General features: G+C 34.9%; 1 protein-coding gene across 1 annotated transcript; it reads left to right on the forward strand.

Annotated features, from left to right (window-relative positions):
• Positions 1-10: 10 nt before the first annotated feature.
• LOC131217526 (UDP-N-acetylglucosamine transporter ROCK1-like) lies at positions 11-2,953 on the forward strand. Its single transcript, XM_058212461.1, has 4 exons — positions 11-292; positions 366-459; positions 533-675; positions 2,903-2,953. Exons 1-4 carry the CDS (start codon positions 116-118, stop codon positions 2,951-2,953), a joined length of 465 nt encoding a protein of 154 aa, XP_058068444.1. The 5' UTR covers positions 11-115.
• The last annotated feature ends 20,553 nt before the right edge of the window (positions 2,954-23,506 follow it).

Below are 23,506 nucleotides of genomic sequence, written 5' to 3' on the forward strand. Positions count from 1 at the left end.
TTTTTATTGGCTATGTGCTTGCAGGTAATTTTAGAGAATTACCAAGTTCTCTGACAATCACTTTACTATATTTTTTCTGGGTGCAATCTGTAGGCAAAAGCACTCGGTTAAACAAATGGGGGCCCTATTCTTACTAATAATTGCTGCCATACTTCTAAGCTTTGGAGAAGGTTCTGGCAGGGATTCTAGTGGCACTAACCCAGATCAAGTTCTCTTTCATGGAATCATTCCTGTTTTAGTTGCTTCTGTGCGCTCTGGTCTGGCTTCTTCTCTCTGTCAGTGGGCTTCTCAGGTTAGACTCCTTTACATTCCTCCATTTTCTCCATTTTCTTCTATCCTTTCTATATTATTTCCTTTTGATGCAGGTGAAGAAACACAACTCATGCTTAATGATTGTGGAAATGCCTATAGTTGGAAGCCTGTCAGTGGGCTTCTTTTTTCTGTTAGTTGGCTTCTCTGGTTAGACTCCTTTACATTCCTCCATTTTCTCCATTTTCTTCTATCCTTTCTATATTGTTTCCTTTTGGTGCAGGTGAAGAAACACAACTCATGCTTCATGACTGTGGAAATGTCTATAGTTGGAACCTGTGCTTATTGGCAAGTATGTCTAAGTCTCCAGATGGAGAAGCCATCAGACAGCATGGGTTTTTTCATGGTTGGACCGCATTGACTATGGTAATTGTCTCCTTTATCTGATTTTCACCTTGAAATACTATTTGATCCTTGGCCCAGGGATACTTACTGTATAAGCCTTGAATTTGTACAAGTGGGGCCTGTGGTTCAGTCTTTGAGACCATTGCTATGATGGGACGCACTGTGGATGGACCATGCCCCAAATATAGCAAGATTGGGAAGACCCACCAACCCAAATTTGGCATTTTCTGTTGAATTTAGATTGCCACTGTAGTTCTTTCTTAGCCATCTATCTGAGGACACTACATGCTTAGACCAAGGATCATATGATTTCTTAATTTTCCGGTGCATCTAGGGGTCATTTGGATGCCTGGAAGTTTTATTACTTGTCAAGGGTTTATAAGCAACCCCACTTAAAGGTGGTGTTAGGATAGAAAATTTCACCTATAAGCGAGTTACAAGCTGCAAGTCACTCACAACTTTTTTAGTGCATTTGAAATCCTAAGCAAAAGAAGTGATTTCACTTGTATGCAACATATACCTAAAACTCACACTCAAGCATAATGTCTTTCTGGTTTGCGTTCTCTTCATTTTCAACCATGATAGATTATGCTTGCCTCTCATAGGTTAATTTAAAACTTTTAAAATCAATCTATCTGTCACTTCAATCGCCCAGTTACTTTTTGCTGTACGTGGGCTATGTTTTCATCATGTGCTCTTACATTGTCTTGCCTGAACATGTGTCTCCGCTCCTCAAGCTTCATTCTGAATTCCTTCACATCGCTAGAATTTGGCTGATTAAAAAAAGTCAGTCATTATAATGCACACAGCATTACAGCCAGATTTTCTGGATTTTGCTGAATAATAATAAGATTCTTTGGAAGATATTGAGAAGAGAGTCAAGAGCAAAGAAAAAAATAAAAATAATCATATAATATATGAGAATCGTCCCACAATCATATCTTTCAGTAAAGGCAGTGAGAAAACTCATTAGAAATGGAAACTAAGAGAATAAAACAAACATAATAGAAGAGATGGAAAGATTTCCAATTTAGACAAATTTAAAGCACTTTCATGAAGTAAATTAGTGGTTGCTTGAAAATAGAGAAAGAGTATGCATAATGCAACATGAGTACACGGCACATGATATGTACCATTAGATTATAATTCCAACTAAAAATTATAAAAATATATGCTCATTGTGAAGATTTACAGAAAGGTTCTGTTCTGTTATCATTTCTTACTAAATTTTTTTAGATTTCATAGTAATAGGTTGCATCTGTCCTGACCTGCTAGTTTGATTGAAATTATGAATTTTCTGCTTCTTTGTATTTAATGATTTATTGTGAATTTTGTTTGAAAATTTATCTCCTTAGTCCACTATATGATTTTTCAATTTTCCTCACAACATCAGATCTTCACTTATACGAGAAGAAATTAATTTTTCGATATATGCTTTTGTTTTCATGAGTAACATGGCGCGAAAGAATCTACTAACGCTATTTAATGAAAATTCTAATACTAACATCTAATTGGGTTGTTGTTGACACATGTAGTTTTTAATCTGACCACAGCTTATTTGTGTGTTTTATGGGGGTTGAGAGACACGAGCCATCTATAGCATGTAGCGTTATTACGTAGCCTAAAAGATGATTAATTTAAAAATAGGACAAATATAATAAATGCTGAAAAAAAGGATAAAAATATAAGTATGAAAAAAAGGAAGGACAAATATAAATATTCCTAAAAGATGATTAAATTTAATTATTTATAATCATCTTCAAACAAGTTATTAGTTATCATTTTTCAAAAGCCTATCCACATATGTAAGCCAAATCAAATAATTAGCACATTAACAACTTTCTAATCAAGCCACTTTAATTAATAATGTCTGATGAAACCATAAATCATAATTATGAAAAGAAATAAAAATCTCATAGGTTAAAATTATCAAGTACAATACAAGTGTCATATTCCTCAACATTAGATACAAAGAAAACATGAAGAAAATAAAATAATAAAAAAAATACATTATAGCTTATGCTATGCGCTGCATATCTATAGGATATGCTACAACCCCTATAGTGTACATTTATGCAATTAAGGATGCTACATAACGCTACAATCACACTACAAAACGTAGTGTATGCTACCGCTACATTACGAGCTCTATTTGAAACACTGGTTTTTATACATGGTTTTGTTTTCAGGAGTAACGCTATTTAATAGACATGCTAATACTAACATTTAATTGGGTTGTTGTTGACAGATGCAGTATTTAATCCGATCGCAGCTTGTTTGTGTGTTTTGTGGAGATTGAGAGACACAAGCCATCTAAATTCTACTACAAATATCTAATTAGTTTAGTTTTTATACATGCTTTTATTTTCACGAATAACATGACGCCGAAGAATCTACTAACGTTATTTAATGAAATTCTAATGCTAACTTCTAATTGTGTTGTTTTTGACACGTGTAGTTTTTAATTCGACAACAACTTGTTTGTGTGTTTTGTGGGGATTGACATGGTGTGGCAGTATCTACTAACGCTATTTAATAGAAATTCTAATACTAATATATCTAATTTGTTTGTTATTGACACATGCAATTTTTAATCCGACCATAGACTGTTTGTTTGTTTTGTGGGGAATGAGAGACACGAGTCATCTAAAATTTATTACTAATATCTAATTAGCTTACTTTTTATACATGGTTTTATTTTCTGGAGTAACATGGCGGGGAAGAATCTACTAGCACTATTTAATGAAAATTCTAATACTAACATCTAATTGGGTTGTTGTTGACACATGAAGTTTTTAATCCAACCATAGCTTGTTTGTGTGTTTTGTGGGGGTTGAGAGATAAGAGCCATCTAAATTCTACTACCAATACCTAATTAGTTTAATTTTTATACAAGCTTTTGTTTTCATGGGTAACATGGCGCCAAAGAATATACTAACGTTATTTTAATGGAAATTCTAATGCTAACTTCTAATTGTGTTGTTTTTGACACGTGCAGTTTTTAATTCGACCCCAACTTATTTATTTATTTTGTGGTGATTGAGAGACATGAGCCATTTAAATTCTACTAGTAATATTTAATTAGCTTAGTTTTTGTGAGGCCATGGGCTCGCTATATGTTTGGCTCTATGTGGGCCACTCTTAGGGAGCAATGTTGGTTAGATATCCACATTGATCAGCAATGATGGTTAAATGTCCACATTGTGAGCCTGATTTTCGAGTTTAGAATGTGATAGTTTTTATACTTGTTTTTATTTTCAGGAGTAACATGTCACGGAAGAATTTACTAACGCTATTTAATAAAAATTCTAATACTAACATCTAATTTGGTTGTTATTGACACATGTAGTTTTTAATCTGACTACAGATTGTTAGTTTATTTTGTGGGGATTGAGAGATAGGAGTCATTTAAATTCTACTACTAATATCTAATTAGCTTAGTTTTTATACTTGCTTTTGTTTTCAGGAGTAACATGGTGTGTAAGAATCTACTAACTATATTTAATGGAAACTCTAATGCTAACTTCTAATTGTATTGTTATTAACACATATAGTTTTTACTTCGACCACAACTTGTTTGTGTGTTTTGTGGGGATTGAGAGACATGAGGCATCTAAATTCTATTACTAATATCTAATTAGGTTAGTTTTTGTGAGGCCATGAGCTCACTATATGTTTGGCTCTATGTGGGCCACTCCTAGTGAGCAATGTTGGTTAGATGTCCACATTGATCGGCAATGATGGTTAAATGTCCACATTGTGAGCCCGGTTTTCGAGTTTGGGGCGTGACAATTTTTATACTTTCTTTTTTGTTTTTAGGGTAACAAGGCGCGGAAGAATCTATTAACGCAATTTAATAGAAATTCGAATACTAACATCTAATTTGGTTGTTCTTTGCATATGCAATTTTTAATTCGACCACAGATTGTTAGTTTATTTTGTAGGGATCGAGAGACATGAGTCATCTAAATTCTACAACTAATATTTAATTAGCTTAGTTTTTATAGATAGTTTTATTTTCAGGAGTAACATCGCGTGGAAGAATCTACTAACGCTATTTAATGAAAAATTCTAATACTAACATCTAATTGGGTTGTTGTTTACACATGCAATTTTTAATCTGATAATGACCCATCTAAATTTTATTACTAATATCTAATTATCTTAGTTTTTATACATGTTTTTGTTTTCAGGAGTAACATGACACGGAAGAATCTACTAACGTTATTTAATAGAAATTCTAATACTAACATCTAATTGTGTTGTTATTAACACGTAGTTTTTAATCCGACCACAGATTGTTTGTGTGTTTTGTGTGAATTGAGAGACATGAGCCATGTAAATTCTACTACTAATATCTAATTAACCTAGTTTTTATACATGCTTTTGTTTTAAGGAGTAACATGGTGCGAAAGAATCTACTAACGCTATTTAATGAAAATTCTAATACTAAGATCTAATTGCGTTATTGTTAATACATGCAATTTTTAATCCGACCATAGCTTGTTTGTGTGTTTTGTGGTGGTTGAGAGACACGAGCCATCTAAATTCTACTACAAATATCTAATTAGTTTAGTTTTTATACATGCTTTTATTTTTAGGAGTAACATGGCGCTGAAGAATCTACTAACATTATTTAATGGAAATTCTAATGCTAACTTTAAATTGGGTTATTTTTGACACGTGCAGCTTTTAATCCGATCACAGCTTGTTTGTGTGTTTTGTGGGGATTGAGAAACATGAGCCATCTAAATTTTACTACTAATATCTAATTAGCTTACTTTTTATACTTGCTTTTATTTTTAGGAGTAACATGGCGCGAAAGAATCTACTAATGCTATTTAATGGAAATTCTAATACTAATATCTTATTAGGTTGTTGTTAACATATGCAGTTTTTAATCCGACCACAACTTGTTTGTGTGTTTCGTTGGGCTTCAGAGACACAAGCCACCTAAATTCTACTACCAAGATCTAATTACTTTAGTTTTTATATATGGTTTTGTTTTCAAGAGTAACATGGCGATGAAGAATATACTAACATTGTTTTAATGAAAATTCTAATGCTAACTTCTAATTGTATTGTTTTTAACACGTGCAGAGTTTAATTAGACCACCGCTTGTTTATGTGTTTTGTGGGGATTGAGAGACATGGGCCATCTAAATTCTACTACTAATACTTTAATTAGCTTAGTTTTTATATTTGCTTTTGTTTTCAGGAGTAACATGGCGAGGAAGACTTTACTATTGATATTTAATAGAAATTCTAATACTAACATCTAATTGGGTTGTTGTTGATACATGTAGTTTTTAATTCGACCATAGCTTGTTTGTGTGTTTTGTGGGGGTTGAGAGAGAAGAGCCATCTAAATTCTACCACCAATATCTAATTAGTTTAATTTTTATACAAGCTTTTATTTTCATGGGTAACATGGCGCTGAAGAATATACTAACGTTATTTTAATTAAAATTCTAATGTTAACTTCTAATTGTGTTGTTTTTGACACGTGCAGTTTTTAATTCGACCTCAGCTTGTTTGTTTGTTTTGTGGTGATTGAGAGACATGAGCCATTTAAATTCTACTAGTAACATCTAATTGGGTTGTTGTTGACGCATGTAGTTTTTAATCCAATCACAGATTGATAGTTTGTTTTGTGGGGATTGAGAGGCACAAGTTATCTAAATTCTACTACTAATATCTATTTAGCTTAGTTTTTATACATGGTTTTGTTTTCATGAGTAACATGGAGTGGAAGAATCTACTAACTATATTTAATGAAAATTCTAATGCTAACTTCTAATTGTATTTTTATTAATATGAATAGTTTTTAATTCGACCACAACTTGTTTATGTGTTTTGTCGAGATTGAGAGACATGAGCCATGTAAATTCTACTACTAATATCTAATTAGCTTAGTTTTTGTGAGGCCATGGGCTCACTATATGTTTGACTCTATGTGGGCCACTCCTAGGGAGCAATGTTAGTTAGATGTCCACATTGATGGTTAATGATGGTTAAATGTCCACATTATGAGCCTGGTTTCCAAGTTTGGGGCGTGACAATTTTTATACTTGCTTTTATTTTCAGGAGTAACATGTCGTGGAAGAATCTACTAACGATATTTAATAGAAATTCTAATACTAACATCTAGTTTGGTTATTAAATTGCTACTCCTAGGGAGCAATGTTGGTTAGATGTACACATTGATGGGTAATGATGGTTAAATGTCCACATTGTGAGCCTAGTTTCTGAGTTTGGGGCGTGACAGTTTTTATACTTGCTTTTGTTTTTAGGAGTAACATGTCGCGAAAGAATCTACTAACAAACACTATTTACTAGAAATTCTAATACTAATATCTAATTTGGTTGTTATTGACACATGTAGTTTTTAATCCGACCACAGATTGTTAGTTTATTTTGTGGGGATTGAGAGACACGAGTCATTTAAATTCTACTACTAATATCTAATTAGCTTAGTTTTTATACATGCTTTTATTTTCAGGAGTAGCATGGCGTGGAAGAATCTACTAATGCTATTGAATGGAAAATTCTAATACTAACATCTAATTGGGTTGTTCTTGACACATGCAGTTTTTAATCCGAGCACAACTTGTTTGTGTATTTTGTGGTTGTTGAGAGGCATGAGCCATCTAAATTCTACTGCCAATATCTAATTAGTTTAGTTTTTATACATGCTTTTGTTTTCAGGAGTAACATGGTGCCAAAGAATATACTAATGTTATTTTAATGAAAATTCTAATGCTAACTTCTAATTATATTATTTTTGACACGTGCTGAGTTTAATTCGAAAATAGCTTGTTTGTGTGTTTTTTAGGGATTGAGAGACATGGGCCATTTAAATTCTACTAGTAATATTTAATTAGCTTAGTTTTTATATTTGCTTTTGTTTTTAGGAGTAACATGTCACGGAAGAATCTACTAACAAACACTATTTACTAGAAATTCTAATACTAATATCTAATTTGATTGTTATTGACACATGTAGTTTTTAATCCGACCACAGATTGTTAGTTTGTTTTGTGGGGATTGAGAGACATGAGTCGTCTAAATTCTACTACTAATATCTAATTAGCTTAGTTTTTATATATAGTTTTATTTTCAGGAGTAAAATGGAACGAAAGAATCTACTAACGTTATTTAATGGAACCACAACTTGTTTGTGTGTTTTGTGGGGATTAAGTGACACGAGTCATCTATATGCTATTATTAATATCTAATTAGCTTAGTTTTTATCAATGTTTTAAAAAGTGGTAGCGTGATGCGTAGCGTTGAACCCTCTATAACGTGTAACGTTATTACGTAACTGAAAAGATGATTAATTTAAAAATAGGATAAATATAATAAATGCTGAAAAAAAGAAAAAAATATATAAATATGAAAAAAAAGAAAAAACAAATATAAATATTTCTAAAATATGATTAGTTTTATTATTTATAAGCATCTTCAAACAAGTTATTAGTTATCATTTTTCAAAAGCTTAACCACATATATAAGTCAAATCAAATATTTAGCACATTAAAAACTTTCTAATCAAGCCATTTTAATTAATAATGTCTGACGAAACCACAAGTCACAATTATGAAAAGAAATAAAATTCTCATTGGTTAAAATTATCAAGTATAATACAAGTGTCACATTCCTCAACATTAGATACAAAGAAAACGTGAAGAAAATAAAATAGTAAAAAAATACGTTATATCTTATGCTACGGATGTTACGCGCTACATATCTGTAGTGTACGTTACGACCCCTTTATTGTATATTTATGCGATTAAGGACGCTATATAGCGCTACGATCACGTTACGCAATGTAGTGTATGCTACCGCTACACTACAGGCGATATTTGAAACACTGGTTTTTATACATGGTTTTGTTTTCAGGAGTAACCTGGTGCAGAGGAATATATTAAAATTATTTAATAGAAATTCTAATACTAACACCTAATTGGGTTGTTGTTGACACATGCAGTTTTTAATCTGATTGCAGCTTGTTTGTGTGTTTTGTGGAGATTGAGAGACACGAGCCATATAAATTCTACTGCCAATATCTTATTAGTTTAGTTTTATACATGCTTTTGATTTTAGGAGTAACATGACGCCGAAGAATCTACTAATGTTATTTAATGGAAATTCTAATGCTAACTTCTAATTGTTTTGTTTTTGACACGTTTAGTTTTTAATTCGACGACAACATGTTTATGTGTTTTGTGGGGATTGAGAGACACGAGCCATCTAAATTCTACTAGTAATATCTAATTCGCTTAGATTTTATACTTATCTTCTTTTTTCTGGAGTAACATGGCGTGGAAGAATCTACTAACGCTATTTAATAGAAATTCTAAGACTAACATCTAATTTAATTATCATTAACACATGCAATTTTTAATCCAACCACAGATTGTTAGTTTATTTTGTGGGGAATGAGAGACACGAGTCATCTAAATTTTATTACTAGCTTACTTTTATACATGCTTTTATTTTCAGGAGGAACATGGTGCGGAAGAATCTATTAACGCTATTTAATGGAAATTCTAATACTAACGTCTAATAGGTTATTGTTGACACATACAGTTTTTAATTCGACCACAGCTTGTTTGCGTGTTTTGTGGGGATTGAGAGACACGAGCCATCAATTCTACTACTAATATCTAATTATCTTATTTTTTATACTTGCTTTTGTTTTCAGGAGTAACATGCCGTGCAAGAATCTACTAACTATATTTAATGAAAATTCTAATGCTAACTTCTAATTATGTTGTTTTTAACACATGCAGTTTTTAATTCGACCAGAGCTTGTTTGTTTGTTTTATGGGGATTGAAAGACATGAGCCATCTAAATTCTAATACTAATATCTAATTAGTTTAGTTTTTGTGAGGCCATGGGCTCACTATAGGTTTGGCTCTATGTGGGTCTTAGGGAGCAATGTTAGTTAGATGTCTACATTGATGGGCAATGATGGTTAAATGTCTACATTGTGAGCCCGGTTTTCGAGTTTGGGGCGTGATAGTTTTTATACTTGTTTTTTATTTTCAGGAATAACATGTCGTAGAAGAATCTAGTAAATATATTTAATAGAAATTGTAATACTAACATCTAGTTTTTTTGTTAAATAGCCACTCCTAGGGAACAATGTTGGTTAGTCCACGTTGATGGGCAATGATGCTTAAAATGTCCACATTGTGAGCCCGGTTTCTGAGTTTGGAGCATGACAGTTTTTATACTTGCTTTTATTTTCAGGAATAACATGTCGCAGAAGAATCTACTAACACTATTTAATACAAATTCTAATAGTAACTTCTAATTTGGTTGTTATTGACACATTTTTAATCCGACCACAACTTGTTTGCGTATTTTATGGGGATTGAGAGACATGAGACATCTAAATTCTACTACTAATATCTAATTAGCTTAGTTTTTATATTTGCTTTTATTTTCAGGAGTAATATAGCGTGGAAGAATCTATTAACTATATTTAATGAAAATTCTAATGCTAACTTCTAATTGTACTGTTTTTAACACATGTAGTTTTTAATTCGACCACAGTTTCTTTGTGTGTTTTGTAGGGATTGAGAGACATGAGGCATCTAAATTCTACCACTAATTCTAATTAGCTTAGTTTTTGTCAGGCCATGGGCTCACTATATGTTTGGCTCTAAGTGGGCCACTCCTAGGGAGCAATGTTGGTTAGATGTCCACATTGATGAGCAATAATGGTTAAATGTCCATATTGTGAGCTCGGTTTTCGAGTTTGGGGCATGACAATTTTTATACTTATTTTTGTTTTAAAGAGTAACATGTCGCAGAAGAATCTACTAACATTATTTAATAGAAATTCTAATACTAACATCTAATTTGTTTGTTATTGACACATGTAGTTTTTAATCCGACCACAGATTGTTAGTTTGTTATTTGGGGATTGAGAGACACGATTCATCTAAATTCTACTACTAATATCTAATTAGCTTTGTTTTCAGGAGTAACATAACGTGGAAGAATTTACTAACGCTATTTAATGGAAAATTATAATCCTAACATCTAATTGGGTTGTTTTTAAAACATGCAGTTTTTAAATCGAACCACAGCTTGTTTGTGTGTTTTGTGGGGATTGAGAGACATGAGCCATCTAAATTCTACTACTAATATCTTGTCTTAGTTTTTGTGAGGCCATGGGCTAACTATATGTTTGGATCTATGGGGGTTATTCCTAGGGAGCAATTTTGGTTAGATGTCCACATTGTGATCCCAGTTTACGAGTTTAGAGTATGAAAGTTTTTATACTTGCTTTTGTTTTCAAGAGTAACATGTCGTGGAAGAATATACTGCCGCTATTTAATAGAAATTCTAATATTAACATCTAGTTTCGTTGTTAAATGGCTACTCCTAGGGAGCAATGATGGTTAAATGTCTACATTGTGAGCCCGGCTTCCGAGTTTGGGGCGCCACAGTTTTTATACTTGCTTTTATTTTCAGGAGTAATATGTCATGAAAGAATCAACTGACGCTATTTAATAAAAATTCTTATACTAACATCTAATTTGATTGTTAAATGGCCACTCGAAGGGAACAATGTTGGTTAGATATTCACATTGATGGGCAATGATGGTTAAATGTCGACATTGTGAGCCCGGTTTACGAGTTTGGGGTGTGACAGTTTTATATTTGTTTTTGTTTTCAGGTGTAACATGTCACAGAAGAATCTACTAACGCTATCTAATAGAAATTCTAATACTAGCATCTAGTTTGGTTGTTAAAATGGTCACTTCTAGGGAGCAATGTTAGTTAGATGTCCACATTGGTGGGCGATGAGATTAAATGTCCACATTGTGAGCCCGGTTTCCAAGTTCGGGGCGTGACAATTTTTATACTTGTTTTTATTTTCAGGAGTAACATGTCGTAGAAGAATCTACTAATGCTATTTAATAGAAATTCTAATACTAACATCTAATTTGATTGTTAATTGGCCACTACTAGGGAGCAATGTTGGTTAGATGTCCGAATTGATGGGCAATGATGGTTAAATGTCTACATTGTGAGCCCAGTTTCTGAGTTTGGGGCGTGATAATTTTTATACTTGCTTTTGTTTTTAGGAGTAACATGTCGTGGAAGAATCTACTAATACTATTTAACAGAAATTCTAATACTAACATCTAATTGGTTGTTATTGAAACATCTAGTTTTTAATCTGACAACAGATTGTTAGTTTGTTTTGTGGGGATTAAGAGACACGAGTTAACTAAATTCTATAACTAATATCTAATTAACTTACTTTTTATATATGGTTTTGTTTTCAGGAGTAACATAGCGTGGAAGAATCTACTAACGCTATTTATTGGAAACATGAGCCATCTCAATTCTACTACTAACATCTAATTACCTTTGTTTTTGTGAAGCCATGAGCTCACTATATATTTGGCTATATGTTGACCACTCTTAGGGAGTAATGTTTGTTAGATGTCTACATTGATTGACAATGATGGTTAAATGTCCACATTATGAGCCCGGTTTTCGAGTTTAGTGCGTGACAGTTTTTATACTTGCTTTTGTTTTCAGGAGTAACATGTCGCGGAATAATATACTAACGATATCTAATAGAAATTCTAATACTAACATTTACTTTGTTTGTAAAATGACCACTCATAGGGAGCAATGTTTGTTAGACGTCCACATTAATGGGCAATGATGGTTAAATATCCACATTGTGATTATGGTTTTCGAGTGTGGGGCGTGACGATTTTTATACTTATTTTTTTATTTCATGAGTAACATGTTGCAGATGAATCTACTAACGCTATTTAATAGAAATTCTAATAATAACATCTAGTTTGGTTGTTAAATGGCCGCTCCTTGGAAGCAATGTTGGTTAGATGTCCACATTGATAGGCAATGCTGGTTAAATGTTCACATTGTGAGCCCGGTTTCCGAGTTTGGGGCGTGACAGTTTTTATACTTGCTTTTGTTTTTAGGAGTAACATGTCGCAGAAGAATCTACTTACAAATACTATTTACTAGAAATTCTAATACTAATACTAATTTGGTTGTTTTTGACACATGTAGTTTTTAATCCGACCACAGATTGTTAGTTTGTTTTGTGGGGATTGAGAGACACGAGTAGTCTAAATTCTACTACTAATATCTAATTAGTTTAGTTTTTATACATAGTTTTATTTTCAGGAGTAAAATGGAACGAAAGAATCTACTAACGCTATTTAATGGAACCACAACTTGTTTGTGTGTTTTGTGGGGATTAAGTGACACGAGTCATCTATATGCTATTATAAATATCTAATTAGCTTAGTTTTTATCAATGTTTTAAAAAGTGGTAGCGTGATGCGTAGCGCTGAACCCTCTATAGCGTGTAATGTTATTACGTAGCTTAAAAGATGATTAATTTAAAAATAGGATAAATATAATAAATGCTGAAAAAAAGAAAAAATATATAAATATGAAAAAAAAGAAAAAACAAATATAAATATTTCTAAAATATGATTAATTTTATTATTTATAAGCATCTTCAAACAAGTTATTAGTTATCATTTTTCAAAAGCTTATCCACTTATATAAGTCAAATCAAATATTTAGCACATTAAAAACTTTCTAATCAAGCCACTTTAATTAATAATACCTGACGAAACCACAAGTCACAATTATGAAAAGAAATAAAATTCTCATTGGTTAAAATTATCAAGTATAATACAAGTGTCACATTCCTCAACATTAGATACAAAGAAAATGTGAAGAAAATAAAATAGTAAAAAAATACGTTATATCTTATGCTACGGATGCTAACATGTCGCGGAATAATATACTAACGATATCTAATAGAAATTCTAATACTAACATCTACTTTGTTTGTAAAATGACCACTCATAGGGAGCAATGTTTGTTAGACGTCCACATTAATGGGCAATGATGGTTAAATGTCCACATTGTGATTACGGTTTTCGAGTGTGGGGCGTGACAGTTTTTATACTTATTTTTTTTATTTCATGAGTAACATATTGCAGATGAATCTACTAACATTATTTAATAGAAATTCTAATAATAACATCTAGTTTGGTTATTAAATAGCCGCTCCTTGGAAGCAATGTTGGTTAGATGTCCACATTGATAGGCAATGCTGGTTAAATGTCCACATTATGAGCCCGGTTTCTGAGTTTGGGGCGTGACAGTTTTTATACTTGTTTTTGTTTTCAGGATTAACATGTCGCGGAAGAATCTACTAACGCTATTAAATAGAAATTCTATTACTAACATCTAGTTTAATTGTTAAATGACCACTCATAAGGAACAATATTGGTTAGATGTCTACATTTATGGGCAATGATGATTAAATGTACACATTCTGAGCCCAGTTTCAAGTTTAGGGTGTGACAGTTTTTATAATTGCTTTTGATTTTTGGAGGAACATGTCGCAGAAGAATCTACTGATTATATTTAATATAAATTCTAATACTAACATATAGTTTGGTTGTTAAATGACCACTCTTAGGGAGCAATATTGGTTAGATGTCCACATTGATGGGCAATAATGGTTAAGTGTCCACATTGTGAGCCCGGTTTCTGAGTTTCCAGCGTGATAGTTTTAATACTTACTTTTATTTTCAGGCGACATGTCGCGGAAGAATATACTAACGCTATTTAATAGAAATTTTAATACTGAGCATTGTTGGTTAGATGTCTACATTGATAGGTAATGATGGTTAAATGTACACATTTTGAGCACGGTTTTCAATTTTAGGGCGTGACAGTTTTTGTACTTGCTTTTGTTTTCAAGAGTAACATGTCGCGGAAGAATATATAAACGATATCTAATAGAAATTCTAATACTAATATCTAGTTTGGTTGTTAATGGCCACTCTAAGGGAGCAATGTTGGTTAAATGTCCATATTGATGGGTAATGATGGTGAAATGTCCACAATGTGATTCTGGTTTTCAAGTGTGAGGTGTGATAGTTTTTATACTTTTTTTTTGTTTTCAGGAGTAACATGCCGCGGAAGAATCTACTAACACTATTTAATAGAAATTCTAATACTTATATTTAGTTTGGTAGTTAAATGACCACTCATATGGAGCAATGTTGGTTAGATGTTCACATTGATGGGCAATGATGGTTAAATGTCTACATTGTGAGCCCGGTTTTCGAATTTGGGCCGCAACGGTTTTTATACTTATTTTTGTTTCAGGAGTAACATGTCGTGGAAGAATATACTAACGATATCTAATAGATATTCTAATACTAACATTTAGTTTGGTTGTTAAATGACCACTCCTAGGGAGCAATGTTGGTTAGGCAATGATGGTTAAATGTCTACATTGTGTTTCCAGTTTCTAAGTGTGAGCCGTGACAATTTTCATATATATTTTTTTATTTTCAGGAGTAACATGTCGCGGAAGAATCTACTAACGCTATTTAATAGAAATTCTAATACTAACATCTAGTTTGGTTGTTAAATAGCCACTCCTTGGGAGCAATGTTGGCTAGATGTTTACATTTATGGGCAATGATGGTTAAAATGTCCACATTGTGAGCCCGATTTCTGAGTTTAGGGCATAATTTTTATACTTGTTTTTATTTTTAGGAGCAAAATGTCGCAGAAGAATCTACAAACACTATTAAATAGAAATTCTAATACTAACATCTAGTTAGATTGTTAAATGGCCATTCATAGGGCGCAATGATGGTTAGATGTCCACATTGATGGGCAATGATGATTAAATGACCACATGGTGAGCCTGGTTTTCGAATTTGGGGCGTGACAGTTTTTATACTTGCTTTTGTTTTTAAGAATAACATGTCGCGGAAGAATCTACTAACACTATTTAATAAAAATTCTTATATCTAGTTTGGTTGTTAAATGGCAACTCCTAAGGAGCAATGTTGCTTAGATGTCCACATTGATGTGCAATGATGGTTAAATTATCCATATTGTGAGCCCGATTTCCGAGTTTAAGACGTGACAATTTTTATACTTGCTTTTGTTTTCAGGAGTAACATGTCGTGGAAAGTGCTATTTAATAAAAATTCTAATACTAACATCTAGTTTGGTTGTTAAATGGCCACAGGTAGGGAGCACTGTTGGTTAGATGTCCACATTGATGGGCAATGATGGTTAAATGTCCACATTGTGAGCCCGGTTTCTAAGTTTGAGGCGTGACTGGTTTTATACTTATTTTTGTTTTTAGGGGTAACATGTCGCGGAAGAATATACTAACGATATCTAAGATATTCTAATACTAACATCTAGTTTGGTTATTAAATGGCTACTCCTAGGGAGCAATGTTGGTTAGATGTATACATGGATGGGCAACGATGGTTAAATGTTCACATTGTGATTCCGGTTTTCGAGTGTGAGGCGTGACAATTTTCATACTATTTTTATTTTCAAGAGTAACATGTCGCGGAAGAACCTACTAACGCTATTTAATAGAAATTCTAATACTAACGTATAGTTTGGTTGTTAAATGGCCGCATGTCGGTTAGGTGTCCACATTAATGGGCAATGATGGTTAAATGTCCACATTGTGAGCCCGGTTTCTGAGTTTGGGGCGTGACAATTTTTATACTTGCTTTTGTTTTCAGGAATAACATGTTGCAGAAGAATCTACTAGTGCTATTTAATAGAAATTATAATACTAACATCTAGTTTGGTTATTAAATGGCCACTCCTAGGGAGCAATGTTGGTTAGATAACCATATTGATGGACAATGATGGTTAAATGTCTACATTGTGAGCCTAGTTTCTGAGTTTGGGGCGTGACAGTTTTTATACTGCTTTTGTTTTTAGGAGTAATATTTCGCTGAAGAATCTACTAAATATATTTAATAGAAATTGTAATACTAACATTTAGTTTGATTGTTAAATGGCCACTCCTAGGGACCAATGTTAGTTTGATGTCCACATTGATGGGCAATGATGGTTAAATGTCCACATTGTGAGCCCGGTTTCTGAGTTTGGTGCGTGATAGTTTTTAGACTTGCTTATCTTTTCAGGAGTAATATGTCACGGAAGAATTTACTAATGCTATTTAAATGAAATTGTAATACTAACATCTAGTGTGGTTGTTAAATGACCACTCCTAGGGAGCAATGTTGGTTAGATATCCCCATTGATGCATAATGATGGTTAAATGTCTACATTATGAGGCTGATTTTCGAGTTTGGGGCATGACAGTTTTTATACTTGCTTTTGTTTTCAGGAGTAGGATGTTGCGAAAGAATCTAATAACGCTATTTAATTGAAATTCTAATACTAACATCTAATTTGGTTGTTAAATAGTCACTCCTAGGGAGCAATGTTGGTTAGATGTCCACATTGATGGGCAATGATGGTTAATTGTCCACATTGTGAGCCCGATTTTCCGAGTTAAGGGCGTGACAGTTTTTATACATGCTTTTGTTTTCAGGAGTAACATGTCGTGAAAGAATCTACTAACTATATTTAATAGAAATTGTAATGCTAACAAGTAATTTGGTTATTAATGGCCACTCCTATGAAGTAATGTTGGTTAGATGTCTACATTGGTGGGCAATGATGATTAAATGTCCACATTATGAGCTCGGTTTCTGATTTTGGGGCGTGGCAGTTTTTATACTTGTTTTTGTTTTCTGAGTTACATATTTCAAAAGAATCTACTAACGCTATGTAATAGAAATTATAATACTAACATTTTGTTTGGTTGTTAAATGGCCACTTTTAGGAAGCAATGTTGGTTAGATGTCCACATTGATGGGCAATGATGGTTAAATGTCCACATCGTACACCCACCTTAGATTTGGACCTCCTAGCTCCTAGTGCACCAAGGGATCCATATCAATGGGTGAGATTGGATTTAAATGGTTAGATTTAGAGGATTAGAGGGGAAATGGGGCAGGAATGGAGGGAAGATGGGCTGGAATAATGGAGGGAGTTGCTAGGGAAGATGGGAAGAGAGAGAGAAATGAGAGGGAAAGGGAGAAACCTCTTTTAAGCTAAGTAATCATTACTTTCTTACCTTGGTTAGAGAGGGGAGATGATTGCAAGTAGGGAGTTACAGCCAAAGTTGTAGGTTTAATAGGTTAGTAGGCATGTGGCTGGTGTTTGGGTGGTGGGTTGTGTAGGTTATGAAATTTTAGGTGGTGTTGGGTAGTGTGTGTTGAAACTTGTGCATTAGGGATGGAATCATCTAGGAAAATGTACACACTACTCCTAGGTGGGCCATGCGATCATGATTAAGGACTATAACATGAGATACACACAACTTATGATCTATACATTGGATGGACACATAAGACGTGTCGTTAGAACTGCAACGATGATGCGATCGCAATGGCATAGTTTTGGGGTCGATCCGAGTCAAGTCTACATGACCGAACTCACGGATGACTGTAAACACTACCCAAAGGTCGCGGGTCACTGAAATTTGATCGATAGGACGGCAGCACCGAAATAAACGAAATGCGTACTCACACACACACATGCACACATGTGAACTCGGGTCGGGTCTCACAGGGCGTGACAATTTTTAATACTTATTTTTGCTTTCAGGAGTAACATGTCGCGAAAGAATTTATTAACGCTATTTAATAGAAATTCTATTACTAACATTTAGTTTGGTTGTTAAATGGCCACTCCTAGGGAGCAATGTTGGTTACATGTCACATTGAAGGGCAATGGTTAAATGTCCACATTATGAGCCCGATTTTCGAGTTTGGGGCATGACAATTTTTATACTTGTTTTTATTTTCAGGAGTAACAGGTCGCAGAAGAATCTACTAAATATATTTAATAGATATTGTAATAGTAACATCTTGTTTGGTTGTTAATTGACCACTCATAGGGAGCAATGTTGGTTAGATTTTCACATTGATGGGCAATGATAGTAAAATGTCCACATTTTGACCCCGGTTTACGAGTTTGGGGCATGATAGTTTTTATACTTGCTTTTATTTTCAGGAATAACATGTTACTAACAATATTTAATAGAAATTCTAATACTAACATCTAATTTGGTTGTTTTTGACACATGTAGTTTTTAGTCCGACCACAGCTTGTTTGTGTATTTTGTGGGGATTGAGAGAAACGAGACATTTAAATTCTACTAGTAATATCTAATTAGCTTTGTTTTATACTTGCTTTTGTTTACATGAGTAACATGGCGTGAAAGAAACTACTTACTATATTCAATAGAAATTTTAATGCTAACATCTAATTGTGTCGTTTTTAACACGTGCAATTTTTAATTTGACTACAGCTTGTTTGTGTGTTTTGTGGGGATAGAGAGACATGAGCCATCTAAATTGTACTACTAATATCTAATTACCTTTGTTTTTATGAGGTCATGGGTTTACTATTTATTTGGTTTTATGTGGGCCACTCTTAGAGAGCAATGTTGGTTAGATGTCCACATTTATGGGCAATGATGTCTTATCCACATTATGAGCCTGATTTTTGAGTTTGGGGCGTGACAGTTTTTGTACTTGTTTTTATTTTCAGGAGTAACATGTCGTGGAAGAATCTATTAATGCCATTTAATAGAAATTCCAATACTAACATCCAGTTTGGTTGTTAAATGGCCATTACTAGGGAGCAATGTTGGTTAGATGTCCACGTTGATGGGCAATGGTGGTTAAATGTTCACATAGTGAGCCCAGTTTTCGAGTTCGGGGCGTGATAGTTTTTATACTTGCTTTTGTTTTTTGGAGTAATATGTTGCAGAATAATTTACTAACGCAATTTAATAGAAATTCTAATACTAACATCTAATTTGGTTGTTAAATGGCCACTCCTAGGGAGCAATTTTGGTTAGATGTACACTTTGATGGGCAATGACGGTTAAATGTCCTCCGTAGTACCCCATTCTCGGCTCCTGAAGTAGGTTCCGATCCTGGGATCCTACAAGCAGGATTTCCATAACAATATAACCATTTCCAATACGAGTATACCCAAGATCATAACAAGTAAATCTGAGAATAAAAAAGGCACATATCACAAAATCCACTATGAATTTGAACTTTTACAAGTTTACATAAGGTCCAAAAGGACATACATAAGATAATAGAAGAAAGAAAGGAAGGATGCAATACTGGGTCCTCAAGCTCATCTCTAATCCAAACTCTGCCACTGCGACACCTGCCTAGGATCTCCTGCACGCATTAATCGTGCATAAGCTTATAGAAGCTTAGAGGGTGGTGTAAGTGTGTGATAATAGTGCACAGAAGAATAAATAGGAGATACAGGAAGGAGACATGCTCAATAAGAATATCACTAGCCTTACCAAGGCTTATCATGAATATGATGCAATGAGTACTGGACGCCATGCCAAGGCAATGCATGAAGGGGCTTACATAACTAATACTAATGCGATGCAAGTAATGCCAGTGCTCAAAACCAAACCATATGTCAAGTATATTTCCAATCATAAGGAAATCACCGGGGTCCATTACACTGCCGAATAAATACCGCTCTTATAGATCCCGCACAGTCAAACCAGCATAAGTGACCTCACTACCCACCTATGGATAGCCAACACCAACAAGGCCTAAAGATACACGAGCTGGTCAGACTCAGCCCAGCAATGCCCTCTTACATCAGGCGAGTAAGGCCACACCCCTATCCAACCGACTACACGACAGTGGGAGTCGCGGCCTAATGGTATAAGGACCTCGTGCGCTCATATATTCCACACGGTCACGGCGTTGGAGCAGATCCTTGGTACCATGGAAGTTTTGGAAATTTCACCCATGGGCATCCTACGCACCCGGTATGCTCTAGTAACATTTTCGGTGTCCAAACATGGCCATCCATGATGTATCTGTGGAGGCTACAACCCTGATGAAGTAAGGGTGATAATGCTCATATATTATGCAATGCTGGATGCAATTATCATACAATCAACTATGCATCAATTCCAAGCATCCAACATGCTCAAGAGGGAATATTACGTCCCTCAGGGAGACAACATGCAATGCCCAATGGCACAATCATAACCACACACATAGTGTCATCCAAGCATACAATGATGCACATGGGTCATGAAGATGGGTCTAGGCGCATCATGCGGCGATATACGAAGTAAATTACATTCCTCCTATCCAAGATGGAACCAAGACTAGGTACTTAGACAATATCCATAAGAAATTCCACCTCTAGTGGGGGCCCATTTACCTGGGGTAGCCCACGAGACTAAGTATACAACTACAGATCTAAGTAATATAGAAATGAGCCTAGCAACTGTCTAAGATAAGTATCCAATCACTCTTAAATACAATCGGACCTAGAGAGGTCCATAATGGGGACATTTAACCACTATTCCCCAAAAAGGCATATCAACCATGAACTATATGGATAAAAGGCCCAAGGCCTACATTTAAGATAGAAATAAAAGTAACCACATACATATATTCCTCATAATAGGCCATAAAAAGATATAATACCACTTTTAACAACATGGGCTCTAAGAGGGGAATTAAGGCCCAAGGCCCAATTCTCAATGGCCATAGAATCCATGCATTCATTTGGACTTGGTGGGCAGCCCGCGTACACAATATACGGCCCAAAAAAATAGGTTTAAGTTTGGATGAAATGGGCCCCACTACATCAGCCCAATAATTAGCAATTTAAGTAGGCAACCGAGGGCCCAATACTATCCTTACATCATGTGAGACTCGACCCAAGTTCGCTTGTGTGCATGTGTGTATGTGAGTATGCATTTTATTCTTTTTGGTCCCGCGGTCCTACCGGTTAAATTTCGGCAACCCGCGACCTTTGGGTAGCGTTTGCGGTCATCCTTGAGTCTGGTCACTTTGACCCGACTCGGATCGGCCCGAGACATATGCTATCTCGTTCGTATCATCGTTGCTATTCCAACGACGCATCTTGTGCATTCATCCGATTTATAGATCAAAAGTTGTGAGCATTTCATCATGTGGCCCACTTTTTGTACAAAAGCATATGGACCACTCTCAGGCACAAGTTCCCATGCACACCACCCACACACACTACAATTCCTATGGAATAAACACTACCCATCCTAAACACTACCCACACCTAACCTACCCTAGTAAGCATTGTTTGTATCACCATAGGTCATGATTTCTTTCTCTAACCAAGGAGGGAGAGTAATGATAACTCTCCTACAACCTTTCCTTCCTCTCTCTCCTCCTTCATTCTCTCATTTTCCTCTTCCATGGTAGAATTTCCAGCCCTCCCTCTTTCAATTTCCAGCAACTTCCCCTTCCTTTCTTCCTCCATCTAGCCACCACAAACTCATCTTGACCATTGAACCTTTAAGCTTGGAGCTTGGAGTACCTAGTGTTGGTGGTAGCTTGAAGATTCAAGGTGGGTGATTATAATTGTTGATTTTCTTTTCTACCTTTTGATCTTATTTTTCTTTCTAGATGGATCATATGGGACCCACCAATTCATGGTGGGGATCCCATTTGATCCCATGGATGTGGTCCTTTGGCCCATCCTATATGCATGTCATGATCCATGATGGGGCCATTCTCCATGGACCCCATCATGATGTATTTAATGATCCACTCCATCTTAAGGTCATCTAGACCCTAAGGATCATGTTGGGATGGCATTCCAACCATCCATAGCAATTATATATCATGCATGTAGTGATTTTATGTTGCATGTACAATCAATGTAGTTGTATGGGTATGATTCACTCTTGGGAGGGCCCACTAGTGGCGGGGCCCTACCCCCATGGCCGGATTACTCTCTTTCCTTCTTCTCTTTTCTCTAATGAATGGATGATAGTGTGTGTGTGGCCCATTTATAGTGGGCCTTGGATGTCCCAAAATAAGTAAAAATAAAAATCCAGCAAGGTGGGATGCTCTTATCACCTAACTCCATGATCATCGGACACCTTAATCAATGCATGCAAGTGTCGTAGTTCTAGTATGTGATCTGGACTTATGTGGGGCCCACTGAGGAAGGCCACACACCCTTTTTTATGGCTGAGATTATTGAGATATAGGCTGATGTGTCCAGCCATGTATTGCTGTCCAAAAACCTGGACTGTTGCATGGATTATCATGTTCAATCTTTGGCATGGATTTTTGGATCATGATTGTCATTATTTTCTTTATAAGTATGGGGTGTAATGAGAAGGTGTGGACCCCACCATGAGGTGTGAGGGGTTATACCTCAGATGGTCCATGATATGGTACCCAAAAAGGAGGCCCATAGGGGTGGGCGGTCCACCTTGTTGGGCTGTCCAACCCACATGTATGGAGGGAAAATATACACTTCAGCTTGGTTTCTCTGAAGGATGGGCCACTTTTATGGACCCCACCTTACTTTATTTTATGAAGAAAATACTAAACCTCCATTTTCCCCCTCTTGGATGAAGGTTGGGCCCACCTTATTGGGTAAACAATGCATGGACAGCAACATCTCTTCCTGGACAGATTGAAATTCCTAATTTAATTAAAATATTTATGAGTATCCAAAAATTATAAAATTTTGCAGAGAGGTGGTTCACTTATGGTAGGACCCACCTACAAAAGTTTGGGGCCAATGGACACCTGTACACACCATGGTGGTGGCTGGACTGGTCCATTACAATACGGTGCCCAGATCAGTCCGATTTTTAGGACAGATTGATTTCTTTAAATAAATTAAAATATTTATATATGTCTAAAAATTCTGAAATTTTGTGGAGATATGTTCCACCCATTATAGGACCCACTTACCAAATTTCAGGGCCAATGGACCTTTGTGTGCACCGTGGCAAGGGCCGGTCTGGCCCACCACGTTGGGATGTCTAGGTCAGTCCGATTTTTTGGACAGTCTATTTTATTTAAATAAATTAAAATATTTCTAAGTGTCCAAAAACCT

This window comes from Magnolia sinica, chromosome 10 (genome assembly GCF_029962835.1).
Source record: "Magnolia sinica isolate HGM2019 chromosome 10, MsV1, whole genome shotgun sequence".
Classification (NCBI taxonomy): domain Eukaryota; kingdom Viridiplantae; phylum Streptophyta; class Magnoliopsida; order Magnoliales; family Magnoliaceae; genus Magnolia; species Magnolia sinica.